This window comes from Doryrhamphus excisus, linkage group LG17 (genome assembly GCF_037039965.1).
Source record: "Doryrhamphus excisus strain RoL-2023G ecotype Guam linkage group LG17, RoL_Dexc_Guam_v1.1, whole genome shotgun sequence".
Taxonomy (NCBI): domain Eukaryota; kingdom Metazoa; phylum Chordata; class Actinopteri; order Syngnathiformes; family Syngnathidae; genus Doryrhamphus; species Doryrhamphus excisus.
Window position 1 is genome coordinate 17,020,290 of NC_136373.1, and position 19,816 is coordinate 17,040,105.

Genomic DNA, 19,816 nt, shown 5'->3' on the forward strand with positions numbered 1-19,816 from the left:
ACGTTTTTGAATTTCTAAACCAGAAAGAATTAATATGTTTAAATAATAATTAAGTGCGATGGGGCATACAGTACAGAAGGTACAAACATGATACAGTCCATGTGAGTCATTTATTTTGTACACAAAAATAATTTCACCATAGAAAACTGAAGCCCGCATACTTTGTTACATAAATATGATTTGTACTAAATACAATTATGTCCCCGTATGTTCATTTATTTTTCTAATGTAACCATTAGTGACCAGAAAAAGGTAGCGCCGGAGAGCGGGCGGTAGAGGCAGTTTATCTGTTTGATTGTGCCTCCGTGGGCCTAAATGACGGCGAATGGAGAGCCCGCACAACGCCAGCAAGGCTGGAGGATCACCTGAGGAAAAAAAAAAAAAGATTGTGTTATTTTAGTCGTCTTTGCTTTGTGGCTACACATTTCTGTTCTCAGCACTCACGGGTGGCGCCGTTGAGATATCGAAGTCGTATACAGGCTCCTCCTCTCACGCTGCTCACCGCTGGGAACAGCTCCACACCACGGGGCAGGTCTTCAAACGCAACACCAAGGAAGTAGCCGTCGACGACAAATCCTAGGGTCCCTGCGTCTGCATCCAAGACCATGAGGATGCGCTCAGGAATGGGAAGAGGCGTCTCTGCCAGCAGTGAACCTGGCTGGGTACGTTGGGAAGATGATTCAGCTTCATTACAACACCTCCCCCTTTTTTCCGGGTAAGCTCCTCGATTTTGTCCATCATGCCAGATCTGATTGGTTTGGAGTTCCCACCCCCATGACTGAATGTCACCCCCGACCAGTACATTGTAACCTAATGCCTGCAGAGGGCAGCCCTGCCTGGAGATGCCCAAGACAGCGTGACTTCCTCTGTGGTTGGGCATCCATACCACCTCCCACACGTGAAGCCCGCCCGTCACACCCTTTTCCGCCCTCACGCCGTCGCTGCTCCGCTCCACGGGGGAACGCCTGGCTTCCTCTTTGCTGGCAGACAGACGGACGTGAGGCGAGCAGTGAACGGAGCTCCATCGTGAGTGGCTGTCTCCTGGACCGACGGGAGAGGAGTTTAAAATGACCTCCAGGCGAGACGAGATGGGGACGGCCAGAGAGCGGAGAGCACACGAGGAGGAAGGAGGACCATCTGCTTTTCTGCCGTGCAGCCATGTTGATAATGAGAGACCCATTTGGATGAATAACTCTGGAAAATATCACAGAACACGAAACCATTCATTAGCCTTTGATACACACTTGCCTGGAAAGGATGTTTGTGTCGCCCCCTATGTGTTGTTTCAAGCTACTGCATACAATCAGTTATTATTTGTTTGTTAATCCAATCAGACATTTTGGTTGATGTTTTTTTTAACCAATCTTGGATAAATGTTGCACTTTAAAGGGGTGTGCTAACTTTTTTTGATATACATTTGTATATTAAAGGTTCTAAAACCAGTCCAATGCAGGTCAATATATGGTAACCTAGTATCTGAACACAACATTATTAAGTACTACAGATGATACAGCTAATTAGTGTAGTATCTAATAATCAATCACATTAATGAATTATGTGAAGAGCCAATCAAAAACAAGCTGTCTTTGGACCACCGGTATACAGTAATACTTATAATACTTTGTTTATCCCAGTTAATTGGTTCCAGACCCCCCGTGATAAGTGAATTTCCAGAAACTAGGATTCCTTTTTAAAATATGGAATATTTCTGTAATTATGGCATAAAAAATCTGGTTAAGATCTTCTATTAGAGCTCTCCAGACATGAAGTAACACCCCTATAGTCACCTATACATTTCTATTTCCCAATATAATCAGAAAATAAGCAATCTAAAACATAAATCTAACTTTGTGTTTGTGTGTGTTGTCCAGATTTACGTAGGACAAGCAGCAATTTCGGGGGTTTTAACTTAATGTCGCAAAAGTAGCCTGTGTGTATTGTTATGATTATTACTGCGCCTGTGGTGAGATCATTTAAACCTGCAATAAAAGCCTGTTGTTCCGGCAATCATGTTCGGTGTTTGTCTCACAGAACAATTACTGACACCTAGTGACCAGTGTAGATTACTACAGGCACAATTTGAATGAGTCTTCTTAATGCCTTGTATTTTAGTTCATTTAAAACAGCAAAAATACGTAAAATCTGCTTAGAAGTGCATATTTTTTTAAAACTAACCGTACGTATTCAACCACAAAACAACATGATTTGTTCGATAAATGTTTGAAAAACTGCTAAATTGGAACCCAAAGGATGACTGTATAGCTAAGGTGCTTAACTCAAATGAAATACAGCATATACTGTGTAGATAGTACACTGAATACGAGAAATAACATGCTAATCTGACAAGAGAGTAGGATACTACTGCATTTTGTAGACGCATGGGGCAAATCAGTAGTACTTCCAAATCAGTAGTACTGGTATTTGCAGCCTTACTTGTTGTGGAGATGTCTTCCGTCCGCTGTTGTGTCTTGCCCACTGCTAACCGCTGTCCCCTGGGCGTCCAGTCCATTTAAAACGCCTCTCTTATCGGATGTGTCGTGCGTATCCATGCTGCTCGGTCACGTTAACAGCAACAGGAGTACAATCTACGGTCTCGCAGTGACGTCACGACGTCTTCATGCAGCCCAAAGTAGCAAGGACGAGATGGCCCTGACACCAAAACACACGCGCACGCGCACACGCACACACAGTGCACTGATACTGTAGCTGCTGCTGAGGTGAAAAACATAAACATGGCGGTCTTTTTTATCGCGTTCTGTAATGGACATAAAGAAAAATAGCAAAGCACAAGAAAAGGATCAAACTCGGGCTTTTAATTAGCAAAAAAAGAAAAACGCAATAGAATCCAAATCGACTCATTTTTCTCTTAAATGTCAGACTGCGCATGCGTATGAACATGGGTTGAAAAACCCCTCCGCATTGTCTGCCAGGCAGGAATGATGGAAATTTCGTGTCTTTGTACAAAAGGGTCGGCTCACTAAAAAAAAGAGCCGACTCTTTCGAATATCAAGTGGCTCCTCAGATTTTTTGTTGTTGTCTTAATTCATCGGAATTAAGACTGTAATCGGATGAATACTGACCCACGTTGATGATATTGTTCAAATTGTATGTAGTTATATTGTTTATACAAACTCAGGGAATGAGTCCTTGGTTGTGGGACGGATTTTGAAGCAAAAAGGCACGATTTGCACAAGAGTCGATATTGGCTTTGTTTTTTTTATTATTATTTTTTTGTTATTATTAATAAATATGTTTGGTTTGCTTAAAATTGTTGTGTTTTACGCTGATTAAATAAAAAAAATTAAAGGCAAAACACAGAATTATTGGTTGATCTTCTGAAGTAATATATACAAGCAATATATACAGCATGTATCGCCCATCTTCAGAGGCGACTACAAAGCAGTACAACGTTTAACCGACAGGAGACGCCAGAGTTCCGTCAATGTCACCGACGCTTCGCCCTGGATGAAGCCGCCTGTTGGTGCTGTTTTCGGGCATGTGGCTTTGAGGCTTGCTCTCCTCTGACCCTGACTCGTCCATGGAAAAAAAAAGGCAAAGAAAAGGGGGGCTGGGTGATGCGCCACGGAGGAAAAGACAAGGCTTTCATTTGAAAATGCTGATGTCGCTAAACATGGAGAGTCGCCGCCTTTACGGACTAAGTGTGGTCGCTTATTGACTTTGTGAAAGCAAAAGATTGGGCTGCTGTTTGGTGCCTTTTTTTGGACGTTGATTCTCCCCATCTGCAATGATGCGGGCTGTGGAAGGGAGCAGGACCGCCGTGCTTCTAGTCGCGCTTATTGGACTTCTAGTTCCAGAAGGAGCCGGTAAAACACCGAGGGAACATACAGCCACAGAAGGTAACGACTCTTCGAACACCTTGGCCCGCTTCGACCCGTCTCACGAAAGGGGCTAGCTCGTACTTTAAGAAGCTAATGGTACCGCTAGCCTGCTGGGATGCTGATGTGACCTCAACTTAGCTAGCTTAACGTTAGCCCCGCTAGCGAAGAAACTTTTGTTTGTTTATGTCCAGCTTGATGTTCATTATTTGACTCATCTCTTTTGAGTTAAACCGTTTAAAACAATACACTTATTGTCTTGTAAAGACAGTGACCGAGAACTCTATCGTATCGACTGTACTGTATTGTCTTCATCTGTATGAAGCCCATGATGGCGATGAGGCTATAGTCATATTTGCTATCAAATCATTACATTTGTCGAAAATGTGTGTCTTTAGAGATGCACAAAGCCGTCGAAAGAGTTTATGAGAATAATGTTTTTCCCTACTACTACAATAGTTAATTAATTGTGCATTTCCCGGAAAAGACCAGCTAATTACACTGAATTATGAGGTTCTGCTGTGACCTGTGTACTTTTAAATGACTTTATTGTGTCAGCCATCTTTGGAGCTAAGTCTATATAAGTAACATATATATCATACCTATCTAATTGGACCACCACCCCACACCCTTTACATTAGTGTCCCTCAGGATTCACTCTGTTTTCTGCAAAACCGCAAAAAAAAGTCTCACTATTGCCACTAATAGATTTCAGTCCTGTGCAAAACACAGTAAATCATATGTGTCAATGGAGACGCAAGACATTGCAGGTTTTCTTTCCAACCATTTTGTCCAGCAGGTGATTTAATTGAGGGGTTGATTATTAAAATCACCTGAAAGGTTTTATTCCTTCATTGTTGCTTCAATATGTAATTTATTGCCTGTAATTATGTTTACCAATGTTGGAGTTCAGTCAGTCCACTTTTTTTTTTAAAGAATCCAGTCATGTTACAACCAAATGTTACAGATCAATATAGCGGTCCACACCAATATTCCAAATTGGCAAACTGACTTTTAAAATTCCAGCATTGAGATATTTGACAACACACCTCCAACATGCTTTTTTTGGGTGCGGGACTGGTCGGTATAAAATTATAAAGGACCTTTTGAAGCAAGATGAAGACGGCTCTCTCATTCTAAAGCCTTAGTGTGGAGACCTGATGATGTAACCTCGCCACTCTGTCCCCTGCTGAGTTAATGGGATTAGCCATCAATTCACATCCTTTCTTTTAATCCTGATGACGGAAAACAGCAGCAACCACTACCATTAGTCCCTAATAATGACGGCCACAGATAAGACTTGTGAAAAGTATTTCTGGTATCCATCATGGAGCCTTTCTTTCACTCTTTTATGCCCTTTTATTCTCCACACGGAGTGAGTAGGGTGCTTTCTAGTTGGTCTTCAGGCTTCCTCTCTCGTCCGTGTGGGAGTGCAGGGGAGACTCTGAGCTTGTTTAACAATGATGTCACCCCACTGCTGATTTATTAGAAGAGGACTGGGCGGGGCCTGTTGCATTTGTGAGTTCTTGCTTGTCAGTCCTGGCTCTCCCAGGGGAGTTTTTTTTTTTTTAAGTGACTGCAGCTGGTACCCCTAACAGCGGATCATTGGGAGGAGAACAGGAAGTGAGGTTGTGACACTCTGGATGAAGTTTTGCAGTTTTGCAGTTTTGCAGAGCTTCTTTGTGTTCTCCATGCTTCCACCTCTGCTTTGCTGGTACAAATGCAATAAAGGGAAGAATCTTGTCAGAGGTCAGAACGTGGACACGGAACCCTGATCAGGTCCTACACCCATCTTGTCATGTTTTTAGTTTGAGCGTGATCTCAAAAACTGTCTGGGTGCACCTCCATATTTGCATTATCTCTGCAAATACGGGATTTGGACCGGGGCTCTGCACTCTGGTTGAACTCCCACAAACATTGTAAGAGCGGTTACTGGTCGACCGTGAGATCTCGCAGTGGGGGAAGGGCACACGTCCCGGGTTTGTGTGCGTGCCGCTGAAGGTGAGCTCACAAAATTCAGTTGCATTTCAGTATGGGGGAGGTGGACATGTTTTAGGGCCAGGGAGTTGAAAAGCCTTTCTGCCTTAATTGAAGGGTCACCACGGGTCAGTCAGCCGCCAATGATCAAACATGGCTCCGTGGGGTTATGTCTCCTCAGAAAGCAGAGGTGCGCTTGTTTCTGTCTCCCCTTGAAGCAATAATGCTCAATCTCCATTTCATTTAGATTGATGATGTGAACCATGTAGTTGAGAGGTTCAGTTACTATTTTGTAAATATTAGACCAAAGCTGGAGGAAAGGATGCTACATTTTTTTTTATCAGTGGAGGAAGTGAATAAAATGATGGGATTTTTTTAATGTATTTTTTTTTTTGTAAATTTTCCAACAGTTTATGACTTGATTCCCATAATATTTTGACTTTATTCTAGTAATAAACTTTTTCCTTTATGGGTTAGTCACTGAGAAAAGGATTTGAAAAAATGTGTAAACAAAAACTCTAACAAAAAATGTACTCAAAGAAATAATAATAAAAATAATTAAGCGATTAAAAAAAATAATCAGTGTGTGAGAGATTGCATCATCAAACTGTAAATTACCTGCAAAAAAGTAATTGGTAAGCAGCAAAACAGCCCAGGCCGTCACACTACCACCACCATATTGTACTGTTGGTATGATGTTCCTTTTCTCAAATGAGAGGTTACTTTTACGCCACATGTAATGGGACGCACACCTTCCAAAAAGTATTCCGAGTATTTTCCCAAAGGTCTTATCCCAGTACCCCATTTTTGGGTAGTTATTTTTTTATTTTACAAATATTTCAACGTAATGCTTCTGAATTTGGATATTTTTTTGCATCATTTTTCACACTTAAAGTACAAATGTCACCAAATATTCAGAAGCGGGGGCTGGGGGTGCTGGAGCCTATCCCAGCTGTCTTCGTGCAAGAGGCGGGGTACACCCCGGACTGGTGGCCAGCCAATCACAGGGCACATATAGACAAACAACCATTCACACTCACATTCATACCTATGGACAATTTGGAGTCGCTAATTAACCTAGCATGTTTTTGGAATGTGGGAGAAAACCCGCGCATGCACGTTGAGAACATGCAAACTCCACACAGAGATGGCCGAGGGTGGAATTGACCTCGGGTCTTCTAGCTGTGAGGCCGCAGTTTGCTGTTAAATTCTGCTGTTTTTGAGTATTTTCAATGTAATACTACTACTTTAGCTTAGATAATTTCTTTGTGAGCCGTACTTGATGAAGGGAAATGGTCCATTGTTTTAGAGGGGAAGTTCCATTGGTTGGAATCCAGGAAGTTGTCAAGCCGGCCGGCCCATTGGTGAGTTATGGAATGCTTTTGCTGCAGATGGGAGGCAAAGGGCAGCGCAACGATCCAAAACCTGACTTATGAGATGACTTTCATTCTAACATCATGTAATAAGTGTCGCGTGTAGAGACTTGATCCTCTTGGAAGCATTTAGGTGATTTCTCTCTCTTGGTATTTCACAGAAGTGACTCTGAAGGTCCACCTGAGCGATTCCAGCACTCGCCAGCCTATGGGGGGAGCATCCATACAGCTCTTTGCAAACCACACTTTGGTAACCACGGAAACCTCACTGGCCGACGGCAACGCCTACCTACGCTTCCCATACCGCCTGGGGACCCTGTTGGTCGTTACTGCAACCAAACACGGTTACGTGCCAAACTCCGTGCCCTGGAGACCCTCCCGACTACCTGGTAGGTAGAACACTGGATGAGTCCGCTTCCTCATGCTCTGCTAGATGAATGCATGCCGGGTGTCTGAGCTAACGAGTGGCCCGCTCCATTACTAATTTATTACAGTTGATGCCAGAAAGCCAGCAAGGGGGCCGGCCTACAACGTGTGCGAGTTATAGTGCTTTGTGCCAGCAGGATTGTGTGTGTGGGGGGGGGGGGGGGGGGGGCTATTATAAGCCGATGGAACGACAGCCAATTGGATTATCACGCTTACCAGTTCTGAACAATGAAGGAGTGAAAGGAAGGAAGCGAGAGTAAAGAAAGACGTGCAGTCTACCGGGTCGGAGGGGGGCGTCCCGCGCTGCTGCCGGGAAAACGGGCTTTATTAAAAATGTATAGAGATGCTTTAATGACTTGTTATGTCTGGTAGTGATCAGCTCGTCTCCGTCTGCCATTTTTTAATTTGTACAGTTAATGCATCGTCTGCACTTGTGTTTGTTTTCCAGTCTTTTCCTCTATCAGCCTGAGTCTTCTACCCGAGAGAGCCGCCACTCTGACGGTGTACGAAGATGCTGTGGAGATTGTTTCCGATTTCCAAGGTAAAAGCGGGGCGTATTTTCCACACGTTTAAATCCCTAAAAAAAATGAAGTTCTAAGCGTTATTTACACGCTAATCTTGCAAAATATAAGAATAACTCTGTGAAGATGGGAACTGTGCTGTTGCAAAGCGGAATCAAACCATTGCTGCCACTAACTCCTGTGGTGTATTCGGTAGAACGCATTTGAAGAGGACCTATTATGCTCAGTTTTGGCCCTGGACTCCTACAGAGCAGCTACACATGATAACCTGCACAGAAAGCATTCTAGATCTTCCAGTGTCTGCACCCACCCCAGCTGTATTTCCTGTTTAAATATATTCTACCCATAGAAAGCATACTAGATCTTCCACTGTCTGCACCTACCCCAGCTGTATTTCCAGTTTAAATATATTCTACCCATAGAAAGCATACTAGATCTTCCAGTGTCTGCACCCACCCCAGCTGTATTTCCTGTTTAAATATATTCTACCCATAGAAAGCATTCTAGATCTTCCAGTGTCTGCACCTACCCCAGCTGTATTTCCAGTTTAAATATATTCTACCCATAGAAAGCATTCTAGATCTTCCAGTGTCTGCACCTACCCCAGCTGTATTTCCTGTTTAAATATATTCTACCCGTGGCCCGCCAAAAGACGTAAATATCCCCACGGTCCACACTTTGGCCGCTTTCTACCCTTGACTAACTTTCTGGCTAAAACAAACAAACAAAAAAATAGTGGTACACTATATTATTATTGACCCATTAATACAACTATCTATGTTTCTATTTTTATCACAATTATTTGTAATTATTTTCTATTCCTTTAGCTGTTGAAATATGTTCAAGCTTTTTGTTTTGTGTGGTGTGTTGTTTTCATGTACCAAAGTACACTGCTTTATTTGTGGGGTTGTTAAAAATGCACAATCTTGGAATAAATAAATCATAGTTACAAAAAAAAAAAAAAACTGCAACAGGAATGGAAGCCACTTACCTTTTTAAAGCTACGGCAAAGGTCCTTTCTTTTTTTCACGATTCATGGACATCTCAGATGTTCTTTTGTTTAGCCCCGTTTCTGCAACTAACAAAATGCACCTATTTAGATTTTGCACAAATGGAGTACAATCCTCGCCAAGTGTCACAAGTTAATGTTCAGGAAACTCCTATTTTTGGTGTCAGCCAATCCGAGGGTTGCACTGTATTTGATTGAATGAAATATGTAGGGTCCCGTGATCGGGTAATTGGGTAATTGGCTCTACACTGTCCATAAGCGTGAGTGTCAATGATTGTTTGTCTATATGTGCCCCAGCCTCTCTTACGTTAACACCTAAACACATCTCGTACAGCCACATTGGCACGCGTGGCTAAACTACATAAGCTAACCCGGCTAGCTTACATTGTCTGTTTGACGTTTCAACGTTTTTTTTCCCCTGAATTAACTGATGTTTTATTTCAGGAGGGGGGCGGTTAGTGTTGGACATGACGCTACGAATTCATTTACACGGTCAATTTCCGAGAAGTTCCGCATTTCACAGTAGATTTTCGTTTTTATGGGCCGTTCACAGAAGTCATAGGGCTCTAAATATGTAATAGGTCATTCAATAAACAAAACTGGGACTTTTGTTAAGACGGGTCCCACCCTGTTCTGCATGCATGAATACAAATGATGCCCTCTTTTCTTTAATAACATGTGCGTGATTCCGTTAGGAAGGGCTTTCCCACTGAAATGAGTCTTTGGTAGGGTTTATTTATTATTTTTGTGAGTGACAAGGGAGTTATTTCAAGTGCGAGGCTCAGAGACATGCACCAGATATACAGACGCCATTCATATGTAAACTGGCGAGGACACACTTGCCGCAGGCTGCTTTACGTCCTGTCTGACACACTTCCACATCGTTTGTGTGGACGATGCCAGCCCTGGGGAGAGATAAACCTTGGCGTGTGGCACGGGCGATGTAAAAGGAATGAATGGTGGAGGGGGGGGGGGGGGCGACGATGCAATCTGTGCTGGAAAGTGGGGATATGGGTGGAGCGTTTTTAGAAGGGTTTAGGAGTGGGGGGTAAAAGTGTCCAACAGAAGGAGGAACACAGGGTGAGAGAAATGTGTGTGTGTGTGGGGGGGGGGGGTGAGTAGAAGCACAAAGAGTTAAGGAAGGGGACGCACAATGAAGAGAAACGGCGTTGTTTCCTTTCAAGCAAACACGACCGCAGACTACAACCTCCTCTCTTGACGAAGGCTTTCACCTGGATACTACACGCAGTACTTCACCATACCTCTAAAAACACTTAAACACAGCTGGGTGTTGTCCTCACCACTCAGGAATGTGCATTGAGACCATGATGATATCACTTACCCAAGCCAGCAGTGTACTATTCTCCTATTTATGGAACCTCATCGATAGTCGCTAAATGGATACATGCCACAGATAGCAGCGGGATTTAGAATGGCTTAATGCAAACTCATTCATGTTGCCTCAAACTCATATTTTCTCTGTTGGAAATATAGATAATCTAGATAATCGACGATATCGATCCAATACTGTGCAAATTCACCTCATAATAAAGAATCCAAGAGATTGGAGTCATCCATCTATGTTCTATGCTGCTTATCCTCACTGGGGTCGCGGGTATGCTGGAGCCTATCCCAGCTGTCTTCAGGCGAGAGAGGCGGGGTACACCCTGGAATGGTTGCCAGCCAATCACAGGGCACATATAGACAAACAACCATTCACACTCACATTCATACCTATGGACAATTTGGAGTCGCTAATTAACCTAGCATGTTTTTGGAATGTGGGAGGAAACCGGAGAGAAAACACGCAAACTCCACGCAGACACGCCCACAGAGGGGATTCGAACCCAGGTCTTCTGTGTCGCCTACATGCGAACCACTCGACCACCGTGCTTTACTTATTTTAAACACTGAATCATATTAGCATCATTTACAATATAGCCATGCTAATTATACAAATGAAAAAAAACAGGAAATAATCATATCAAATATGTGAAGATGGCGTTTGAAGGAATAAATCAAGTAGAATAACCATTAAAATACATTTTTAAAAACCGCTATAAGAATGGCTTTATTAAATTACCGTATTTTCTGCACTAGAAGGCCTTTAATTTTCTTTAAAAACCGACAAGGTGCATTTATAATTTCTAAATGGGAAAAATATTCTTGTTAGCACACGGTTCCCCGCTGACACAGGGGCTTAGTAAACCAATCAGAGAACAGTATGTAATGCGTACTGTATGTATGCTAGCAGCAGTAAACCAGTCAGAGAATAGTACGTAATACATACAGTATATACTCTGGCAGCAATAAACCAATCAGAGAAACGTACGTAATATATACCGTACGTACGCTTGACTTCCGCCACGCCTGCAAAATGGCATCCAAAAATAATATAATACACAGAATGTACAAATTCATGTTTAGCATTGTTAGCCACTGCAAGAAAGATTAGTGTATATACGTATGAAAGCTAGGACGACATGGTCAAGCTATTTTTGATAACAAGTCGGCTAATCCAAGGCTTGTCCACTGAACGCATCAAAATATTGTTGTGGAAATGTTGTTTCCAATCCCAGGAAGAACATAACCATCTGACATTTTGGTACATCTCTGCCCCCCCCCCCCCCTGCAAGGTTTTAGGCACCAGCCCAGTGTTCATTTCCAGCGCAGAGCCTTGAGTCTTCCTTCCAACACGTCGTACTCCAACCTGACCGCTCTGCTCAGCGTGGCCGACTCGCCCTCGCTCATCCAGCTCATCCAGCACTTTCCCTACCTGCTGGTCCCTGGCGGCAATGGCACAGGTAGTTTTTGGAAGACGGCATGTTGGGGGTGGTGGGGGTGGGGTAGGGTGTAATGGAGGATAGGGTGTTGCAGACGCTACCCTGAGCAGGCCTCTCTCTCTCTGCAGGACCCTCTGAAACACAATAACCCCTGTGTGCATGCTCTGGTTATGCCTGCATGCATCCCCATCACTCCCTAAGAGTGTGTATGTGTGGCCTTCGGCTGGAATACCACACCCCCCCCCCCCCCCCCCCCCCACACACACACACACAGGCATACTTGAGCTTTGTGACACTACCAACCTTTTTTTTTTTACTTTCCGCCTCCTTTCCTGCCCTTCCCTTGTTTTCTTTCCTGTCTGTCTAAACCCTGCTGACATATCTTCTCTCGCAGGGTCCGAGAAGCCGTCGGCGTTGACTCCAGTGGCCGCCGTCTCTGTCCACCTATTGGCCAGCGACGGAGCGGAGCTGCAGGTGAATGAACCAATCACCGTGTCCATCCCGCTGCCTGCGGACAGCGGCCTGAAGGAAAATGATCACGTCCCCGCGTGGAGATTTGACCCGCGGTTGGGTACGTATTGACACACCCCATGAAAGCCTTTCTTCTGTTCCAAGCATGAGGGTGGATGCCTCATATAGATTTTTTTTAATATATATATCCTGATGCACAAACATGGTGTGGTGCGGTGATGAATGACCTGATTTACAAGGTCATTAAGAACTGGAAAAGGCAACTTTGACATCTGATGCCATCCCAATATACTCTTGCTCAGAGCCCCTGGGGGGATGGGGGGGGGGGGGGGGGTCACTTTTGCATGGTGTTGAGGAATTGCGATGATTTGCTTTAAGATGCATTGCCTTTTAAGCGCCTCAGAGGCCATGACTTTAGATTATCGCTACATCGCTGTTGCGTCACTTCCACCCGTCATGTCGCCTCTGGTCCTTTAGCAGTAAAAACCATAAAGCCGCAAAGATAGTTTCAAATTAGTTATATTAATATATTGATGAATATTTACCAGAGAATCATGCCCTAAAAGTAAAGTTTTGTGTTATATATTTCTTAGCTACCTTTTCAGTGTTAAGTTGATGTGTGATGAGTTTAACGTTCTTTCTAAAATGACACCGTGAGTCGGACTGCAATGTTGAGTAATGACCTCCTGCAATTTCCAGTGAGTTTTTTTTTTCCATCACACCCGTGATCTAAATTTAGTGGGTGTGGCTTATACGCCGGAAATTACGGTAATCTGTTCCAGAGTGAAGCATCATAAATCCTGCGTAAAAAGAAGTTGATGACTGTACTGTACATAAAAAAACATCCAAATGTCATTTGTATAGTTTTCATGAAGAATGTTGACACGGTGATGAATTATTGTCATAATTATTATTATGTGCTTTCCTCTGTCAATTTGGGTTTATATGGTTACCGCCACACTTTGTCATCCATTATCATATCTGACTAAACAATGCTGGCCCACGCAATGATTTCAACAGTCCCGCAGACGCCGGCCAGAAAGCCGATGACGCCATCATCTGCCGAGTCAGACATGTCTGCACTGTAAAACCGATTCACATGGAGCATCATTGCATTGTACGTCATTTAGCCCCTTTGATTGTTTGTTGTCGTGCCGTCCTTTCAGCACCCAGCCCTCTCTGAAATGAGAAGGAACACATGCACGCTCTGTAGCCTACACGCATGACTATTTCCATAACAGAAGCCGTCCCAAGACCCCTCTGCGGGCTACATCCCCGGTTGCCTAGCAACCCAACCCAAATAAATAACAAAACAAGAGTCACCCGACACCTGATTGGGTTTCACCGAGCAACTATTTGCGTGTTTGTGGTAACGCACGGGTTGAAACCAGGACAGAGAAAAGAGCTTTTGGACCGTTTGGAGGAATACATCAGGATGATAAACCGCGGTTCCCACCGCCGAGACACTCGTGCGATCGCTGGGAAACCTGTTTGTCTTGTGCAACAGTCAAGGCTATTAATAGATGAAAAAGTGGCAACATTTTTGATCTTAAATAAGCAAGACAGGCAGGAAAGCCTTCTGACAGACGCACAGAACCAGGGTGAATCTGGGCAGGGCTTGTCACATGGTTTAGTGATGTGTGTGTGTGTGTGTGTTGTCAGATGTGCTGAGTCACACAGGCTCCCTTTTCTCGTCTCTATTATCTCCACTTCCATTTGTCCCTCCCGCTTCCTCTCATAGCAGCGCCAGGTTATGTATATTTGTTTCCTCCGTCTTTTTTAAGATTCTTGATGTTGCTAACGTGCCCGTAAACACAGAACCAGGGTCACCCCCCCCCCTCCATGTTGTCCCTGACCTCCACAGGATGCGTCGCATGCGAATGCTTCCTCCCCGCTGCAGCGACCAGTCAATCCGTGTGTTGTTTGGTTTGGTCCTTGGCGCTGCCAGGTTGGCGGCTCATTGTTCCCCCGTTTCAGCCGGTTCATCCTGTCTGTCAAGTGGAAGGAAAATAGAGGGGAATTCACTTAGGATGTTTTCCTTTTTGATTTCATTGACGTTTTATGTTTTCATGATCTGATGAGCAGACTGCACCCGGGGGTCTTCAATGTGCGGCACAGGAGCCGTCTGCAGATCATGGCTGCTTTTTCATTGGCCAGCGGAACATTCAGAAAAATACAATTTAGCAGTAATGTCACAAGAATAAAGTATAGGGGAAAACGTTATGTCATTTTATTCTAAATTTTAAAAAGCATAATGAGAAACAAAGTTGTGATTGTGGAGAAAAAGTTATAATTTATAGTTTTTTTACGGATAATAAAATATATTATGAGAAAACCAGCAAAAATATTACGAAAAGAGTATCAAGTCTTCTTTTTTTTTTTTTTTAATTTTTTTATTTTTTTACTGTTTTTAGAAATTGCAAAATTGGTCATTTTTATCTTATTTGTTGTTTCTAATTTATTGCTGTTAGGGAAAAAGTAATGTCATTTTATACTAAAATTTAAAAAGCATAATGAGAAACAAAGTTGTGATTGTGGAGAAAAAGTTATAACGTTACAAGAATAAAGTCAAATATTACAGACAATAAATTAAATGATGAGAAAACCAGCAAAAATATTACAAAAAGAATATGAGTATATAGTTTTACTTTTGAACCCAGTCAACTAATAAAAACTGTAAATGTGGCCAAGCTTATGATGAATAATTTACAAGCGGATCAGGAGCAAAGATCAAGTGACTCTTTATGACTTTTAGTCATACTCCGCCATCTTGTGGACGAGTCAAGTACTGCCGCATTTTCAACCAAAAAACTCTCTTTAAATAGTATTTTATGGTCTGACGGATATTACAGTAAAATCCATGTGTTTTTTGGATAGGTGGCTGGATAAAGAGCAGTTTGGGTCACTTGCGAAAAGTCGACGACCAACTCATCCTGACCTACATTGCTCCACAGCTGGGATACTGGGTGGCCGCCATGTACCCACCCCACTCAGGTGAGAATCACCATTTCAAGCCAGTTTTTCACTTTTATTCTTACGTTCCTCTCGGCGTTCCGGCAGGTCCTCTGGTTGACAAAGACATCAGCATGTACCACACCATGTTTCTACTGGCCATCCTTGGAGGCATGGCCCTCATCCTGCTGTGCCTGCTCTGCGTCCTTCTGTACCACTGCAGGTGTGTGATGGCGTTATACCAGTTGGCGTTCACACAGGATGATTTGGAACGGCCTCACGCCGTGTTTCCTCTTTCGGCAGGCGTCGTTGTTTGAAGCCCAGGGGCTCTCACCGCAAGCTCATACTGGCGTCTGGTCTGGACAGCAGCAAGAGGGACCAAGCCACCTCCATGTCTCACCTCAACCTCATCAACAACGAGGTAAATAATGACTTATGATTATGATACTTAAAACGTGACTGGCCACCATTATGACTATTCATAATGATAGATAAGGGGTCTCAAACTCAATTTACCTGGGGGCCACTGGAGCTAGGGTCTGGGCAAGGCTGGGCCGCATCAGGTTTTCAAAAAAAAATAAAAAATTTATTAAAAACAGAAAAATATACAAACTTTTTCAGTGTTTTGGTTCCGATTTTCTACAATAAAAGCTCTGATAAAACATTCCACTGTTCTCAAATATCTTAATTTTTATTTTTCTGCACAAAATAAGATGAAAAATTTATAAACAAATCAAGAATAAAGAAAATCAATCAATCAGTAATAAATAAATATAATAATAATAATAATAGTTGGTGGGTAGACAAATGATTTTTTTCAGATTAAAATGAACAAAGCATTATTAGAGCCCTGTAGACATGACAAAACACGACTATAGTCACATTTATACTCTTTTTATTTACAACATATTGCGCAACCGCGGGGTCTTGAGACACGTGCTAACTCGCAAACTAGAGAGCTAGCAACCTAAACGGTAGCCTTCAAGTTGTTTCCTTTAAACTTAAATAACCAAAAACTTACCACTTCCACACGGATAGGGAGGATAACTATTAACAGTTATTTAACCTTTAACATGAACATTAATCAAACGTAATAATTTTTTCTGGGTACATGATACCATACAGCATCCATATCAAACTTTAAGGCGGGGGCCTCAAACTAGTGTCCTGCGGGCCACATTTGGGCCGCGTGTTTGAGACCCCTGATCTAGATTGTATTCCACATTCAGCTCAACTTCCATTTTGTGCTTCAGTGCATCTTTGGAATGCGTCACCCTATTTTTTTTCAGGTGCATCTGGAGCTGGTTTCCACGGGGACGGAGCCTGACATGACCACACCGATGCTGAAGCCTTCCTCCTTGGAGCGTGGAGACAATCGCCACCCGCATAGCCTGATCCAGCACAGCAAACACAGCCGCTCGTCCCTGGGCAACAGCCACCAAGGCTCCTCTCTGGGCAACCTGACGCCCCGCAGCCGGGACTACAGGCAGTCTGTGGAGACGGTCCAGCTGAAGTCCGCCCTCTCCTGCGCAACGGACCGAGGCTACCGTCAGTCGTACGCCTCCGTGTGCTCGTCCAGTAACAACATACCCGATGGACTGTCTGCCGCAAACCACGGCCTGCTGTCCGAACATCAGCTGAGCGGCGTCGTCTCCCCTTCCTCGCCCCCTCACTCCCCCAGCAGAGGCGAAGGAGGTGAGTGCCGAGCTCCCGACTACCTTCTGTCCCGGTCTGTGGACCACCTAGAGCGCCCCCCCTCGCTCTCCAGACCGGGACAGCTGCTCTGCTGTGCCTCGGTGGACCTGCTGAGCAGCAGCGAAACCTACCCGAGGGTGCGCCCCACCCTGGTCATCCCCGCTCATTACATGCGCCTGCCCGGGGAGCACCCCCTGTCGGGTCAGGCCCTCCTGCTGCAAACGGACCAGCAGAGCGACCTGGAAACCATCCAGGCCGAGCTTAACGCCTCGCAGCCAGCGCAGCCCCAGAGACAAACCCCGAAAGACTGCATCCCAGGTCCTTCCGAGCGGGGCGGCGGGGAGAAGCTGGTGGAAGCGCTGTCCATCCCGGCGGCGCTCGGCGAAACGGCTCTGGTGGAAATAAACAGCGAGGACACTCTCTTGGCTGAAAAGACTTTAATGGCGCTCCGAGGCGGGAAGCCTCTGCCTCACCCGCGGGCCTGGTTCGTCTCGCTGGACGGCCGCTCCAACGCTCACATACGCCACTCCTACATCGACCTTCAGCGGGCGGGTTGCCACGGTAACGCGGCCGGCGGCAGCGGCGGCGCTCAGCAGGGGAGCGGGCGGAGACACGGCAGCAGCAACGACGCCAGTCTGGACTCCGGCGTGGACCTGAATGAGCCACGAGCGGGTCGCCGGGGCAGAGACGTGGAACAGGAGGAGCGAGGAGACGAAAGGGAGGGGTCAAAGGGCACGGCGCCAACGACGGCCTTCACGCAGCTGGTGTACGTGGATGATGTGGAGGCGGCGGGCAGCAAGGAGACCCTCAAGTACGACTCCCAGGACAGCAAATTGGGGTCGGTGCAGTCCGTCGCGGGAGACGCAGAAGCCGCACAAATACACAAGGAATCTCCTTCGCCATCCTCATCATCACACGCGTCTTCTCCTCGTCCTCTGTCCCCTCACCATGACGTCGCTCTCGGGAACACGCTGCTGTCCGCCTCCCCCGAAGACGACGCTGCACCCGAGGACGGGGAAGAGGAGAAGAAGAGCCCCTGGCAGAGGCGAGAAGAGCGACCCCTGCTGGCCTTCAACCTGAAATGAATCCTCCTGGATTTCACCATTGGTTCTTCCTACAAAGCACTGACTTCAGCACTGGGTCCCCCAAACAAAGGGACCACCAAGGGATCTTTTACAAACTTTTGGGTCCATTTTTTTTATGAAACGACCACTAACATTTTTTTTTTTTTAATATACTGTATATGCAAAACAACGATATGCCTTTTTAGGAGCCGTCGTCCATGCAAGAGATGGCCGATTGTCACAAAGGATGGACTACAGAAATCCTTTTCCTTAAGCCATATTGGCCTCAGATCAGCGACAGGAAACAAAACACATTCAAAGTCAACTTTAACCTCCATTTTGTCTTCTGATTCCAAGCCCACTCCCACGCAACAAGTCGCCTTTAGCACACGAATGTACGTGATGTCCTTTGGGAGGCTTTCTTACATAGTAGGCTATGTGGCTTGGACTCGCAGGTGACATTTGAAAATGTAATCCCAGCAAATACATTATGTGTACAGTTATTTTTTTTTACATATACGTATATATGTTTCTAGTATCATTTTGTTTTCATTAAAAAAAAAAATATCTAGGTGTCATTGATGGAGCCCGAGAGAGTTAGAGAATCAATGGAGCCTGTCCGGTCTGAGGGGTGTTTTTTACATGAAGAAAATGACAAAAACCACTACGTGTGCACGGCAAGGATGGAATACCACTATTAGTGAAGTCCCAAGTAACGATACTGTCGAGTAAATACTATGAAGGTTTTTTTTTTGTTTGTTTGTTGAAGGAGTTGAATCACTGATGGTTTGTTTGCTGTAAAGGCTATGCATCACTTTTTATACACCCGCTTCAGATGCCTTTTTGTGTCATTTTTACTGATTTTAATTGCCAACGTGAAGTATTTTAACCCGATGAGCCTCTCTAAATATATGTTAAGGGCTTTTCTTCATCACTTGCCTTTTTTATGTACTTTTACTTTGTATATTACCTGAAACCAAACTGTTTTGCTTGCAGTATTTTCCCCTCGTCCCCAAGTGCCTTTTTCTTAAGATACAGATTTTCCAGATATGATCACCGTTTATTTATTCCTCACCCTATTTTGCCTTCATCTTTTCTGCTCTACCTCCGTACCTTTTCCCGCCAGTGACTGAAGGTGTGCTGTAAAATGCAGTTACACTCCTCCATAATGCACATTCAGGTGGTTTGCAGCGCAGCAGGGAAATTGATCAAGCAAATCCAGCGTTGCTTTTTAATTTTTTTATGTTTTTCTGAGTCATGCTGCATGCTTTTTTTTTTTTTTTTTTTAATGGCATACTATGCTCATGTGAGAGAGTTGAACAATAATCAGTACCACTCTGATTCATATAGTCATAGCAATCACATAAATGTTTTATTATCATTCCTTTCCTCCTTTTTGAGTCAAAATAATGCAAGTCCGCATTCTGCCTCGGCACTTCTCTCTAGCCTGATCTCGAGTGTGTAAATTGGTCGTTTGCATTCTATATTTCATTACATTATTCTGAATAAAGAGCCAAACGAAAACAATGTGTGCATATGGGCTTTTTGTAACCGCTCTGTTTAAACTGTCCAGCTGAGATGAAAATGCTTCCCATACCCCCGTACTAACACACACACATTAAACGGTATAGCATTTAGATTTTGTGGGCCAGCTGGGGGTGCAGTTTGTGAGAATAGCATCCATAAATTGTACAGTTTATATGATCTGG

At 44.3% G+C, this 19,816-nt stretch overlaps 2 protein-coding genes across 2 annotated transcripts; one reads left to right on the forward strand and one right to left on the reverse strand.

Moving 5' to 3' along the window:
* Positions 1–108: 108 nt before the first annotated feature.
* On the reverse strand, positions 109–2,779 carry LOC131137241 (SPRY domain-containing SOCS box protein 2). Its single transcript, XM_058084942.2, has 3 exons — positions 2,434–2,779; positions 445–1,194; positions 109–365 (listed from the first exon to the last, which is right to left on the reverse strand). The coding sequence occupies exons 1-3, from the start codon at positions 2,507–2,509 to the stop codon at positions 196–198; spliced, it is 996 nt and encodes a 331-aa protein (XP_057940925.2). The 5' UTR covers positions 2,510–2,779; the 3' UTR covers positions 109–195.
* Positions 2,780–3,351: 572 nt separating this feature from the next.
* fam171a1 (family with sequence similarity 171 member A1) lies at positions 3,352–19,625 on the forward strand. The gene is made up of 9 exons (XM_058085506.2): positions 3,352–3,857; positions 7,348–7,575; positions 8,061–8,153; positions 11,779–11,946; positions 12,320–12,496; positions 15,274–15,390; positions 15,457–15,571; positions 15,652–15,769; positions 16,638–19,625. Exons 1-9 carry the CDS (start codon positions 3,746–3,748, stop codon positions 18,126–18,128), a joined length of 2,619 nt encoding a protein of 872 aa, XP_057941489.2. The 5' UTR covers positions 3,352–3,745; the 3' UTR covers positions 18,129–19,625.
* Positions 19,626–19,816: the final 191 nt, after the last annotated feature.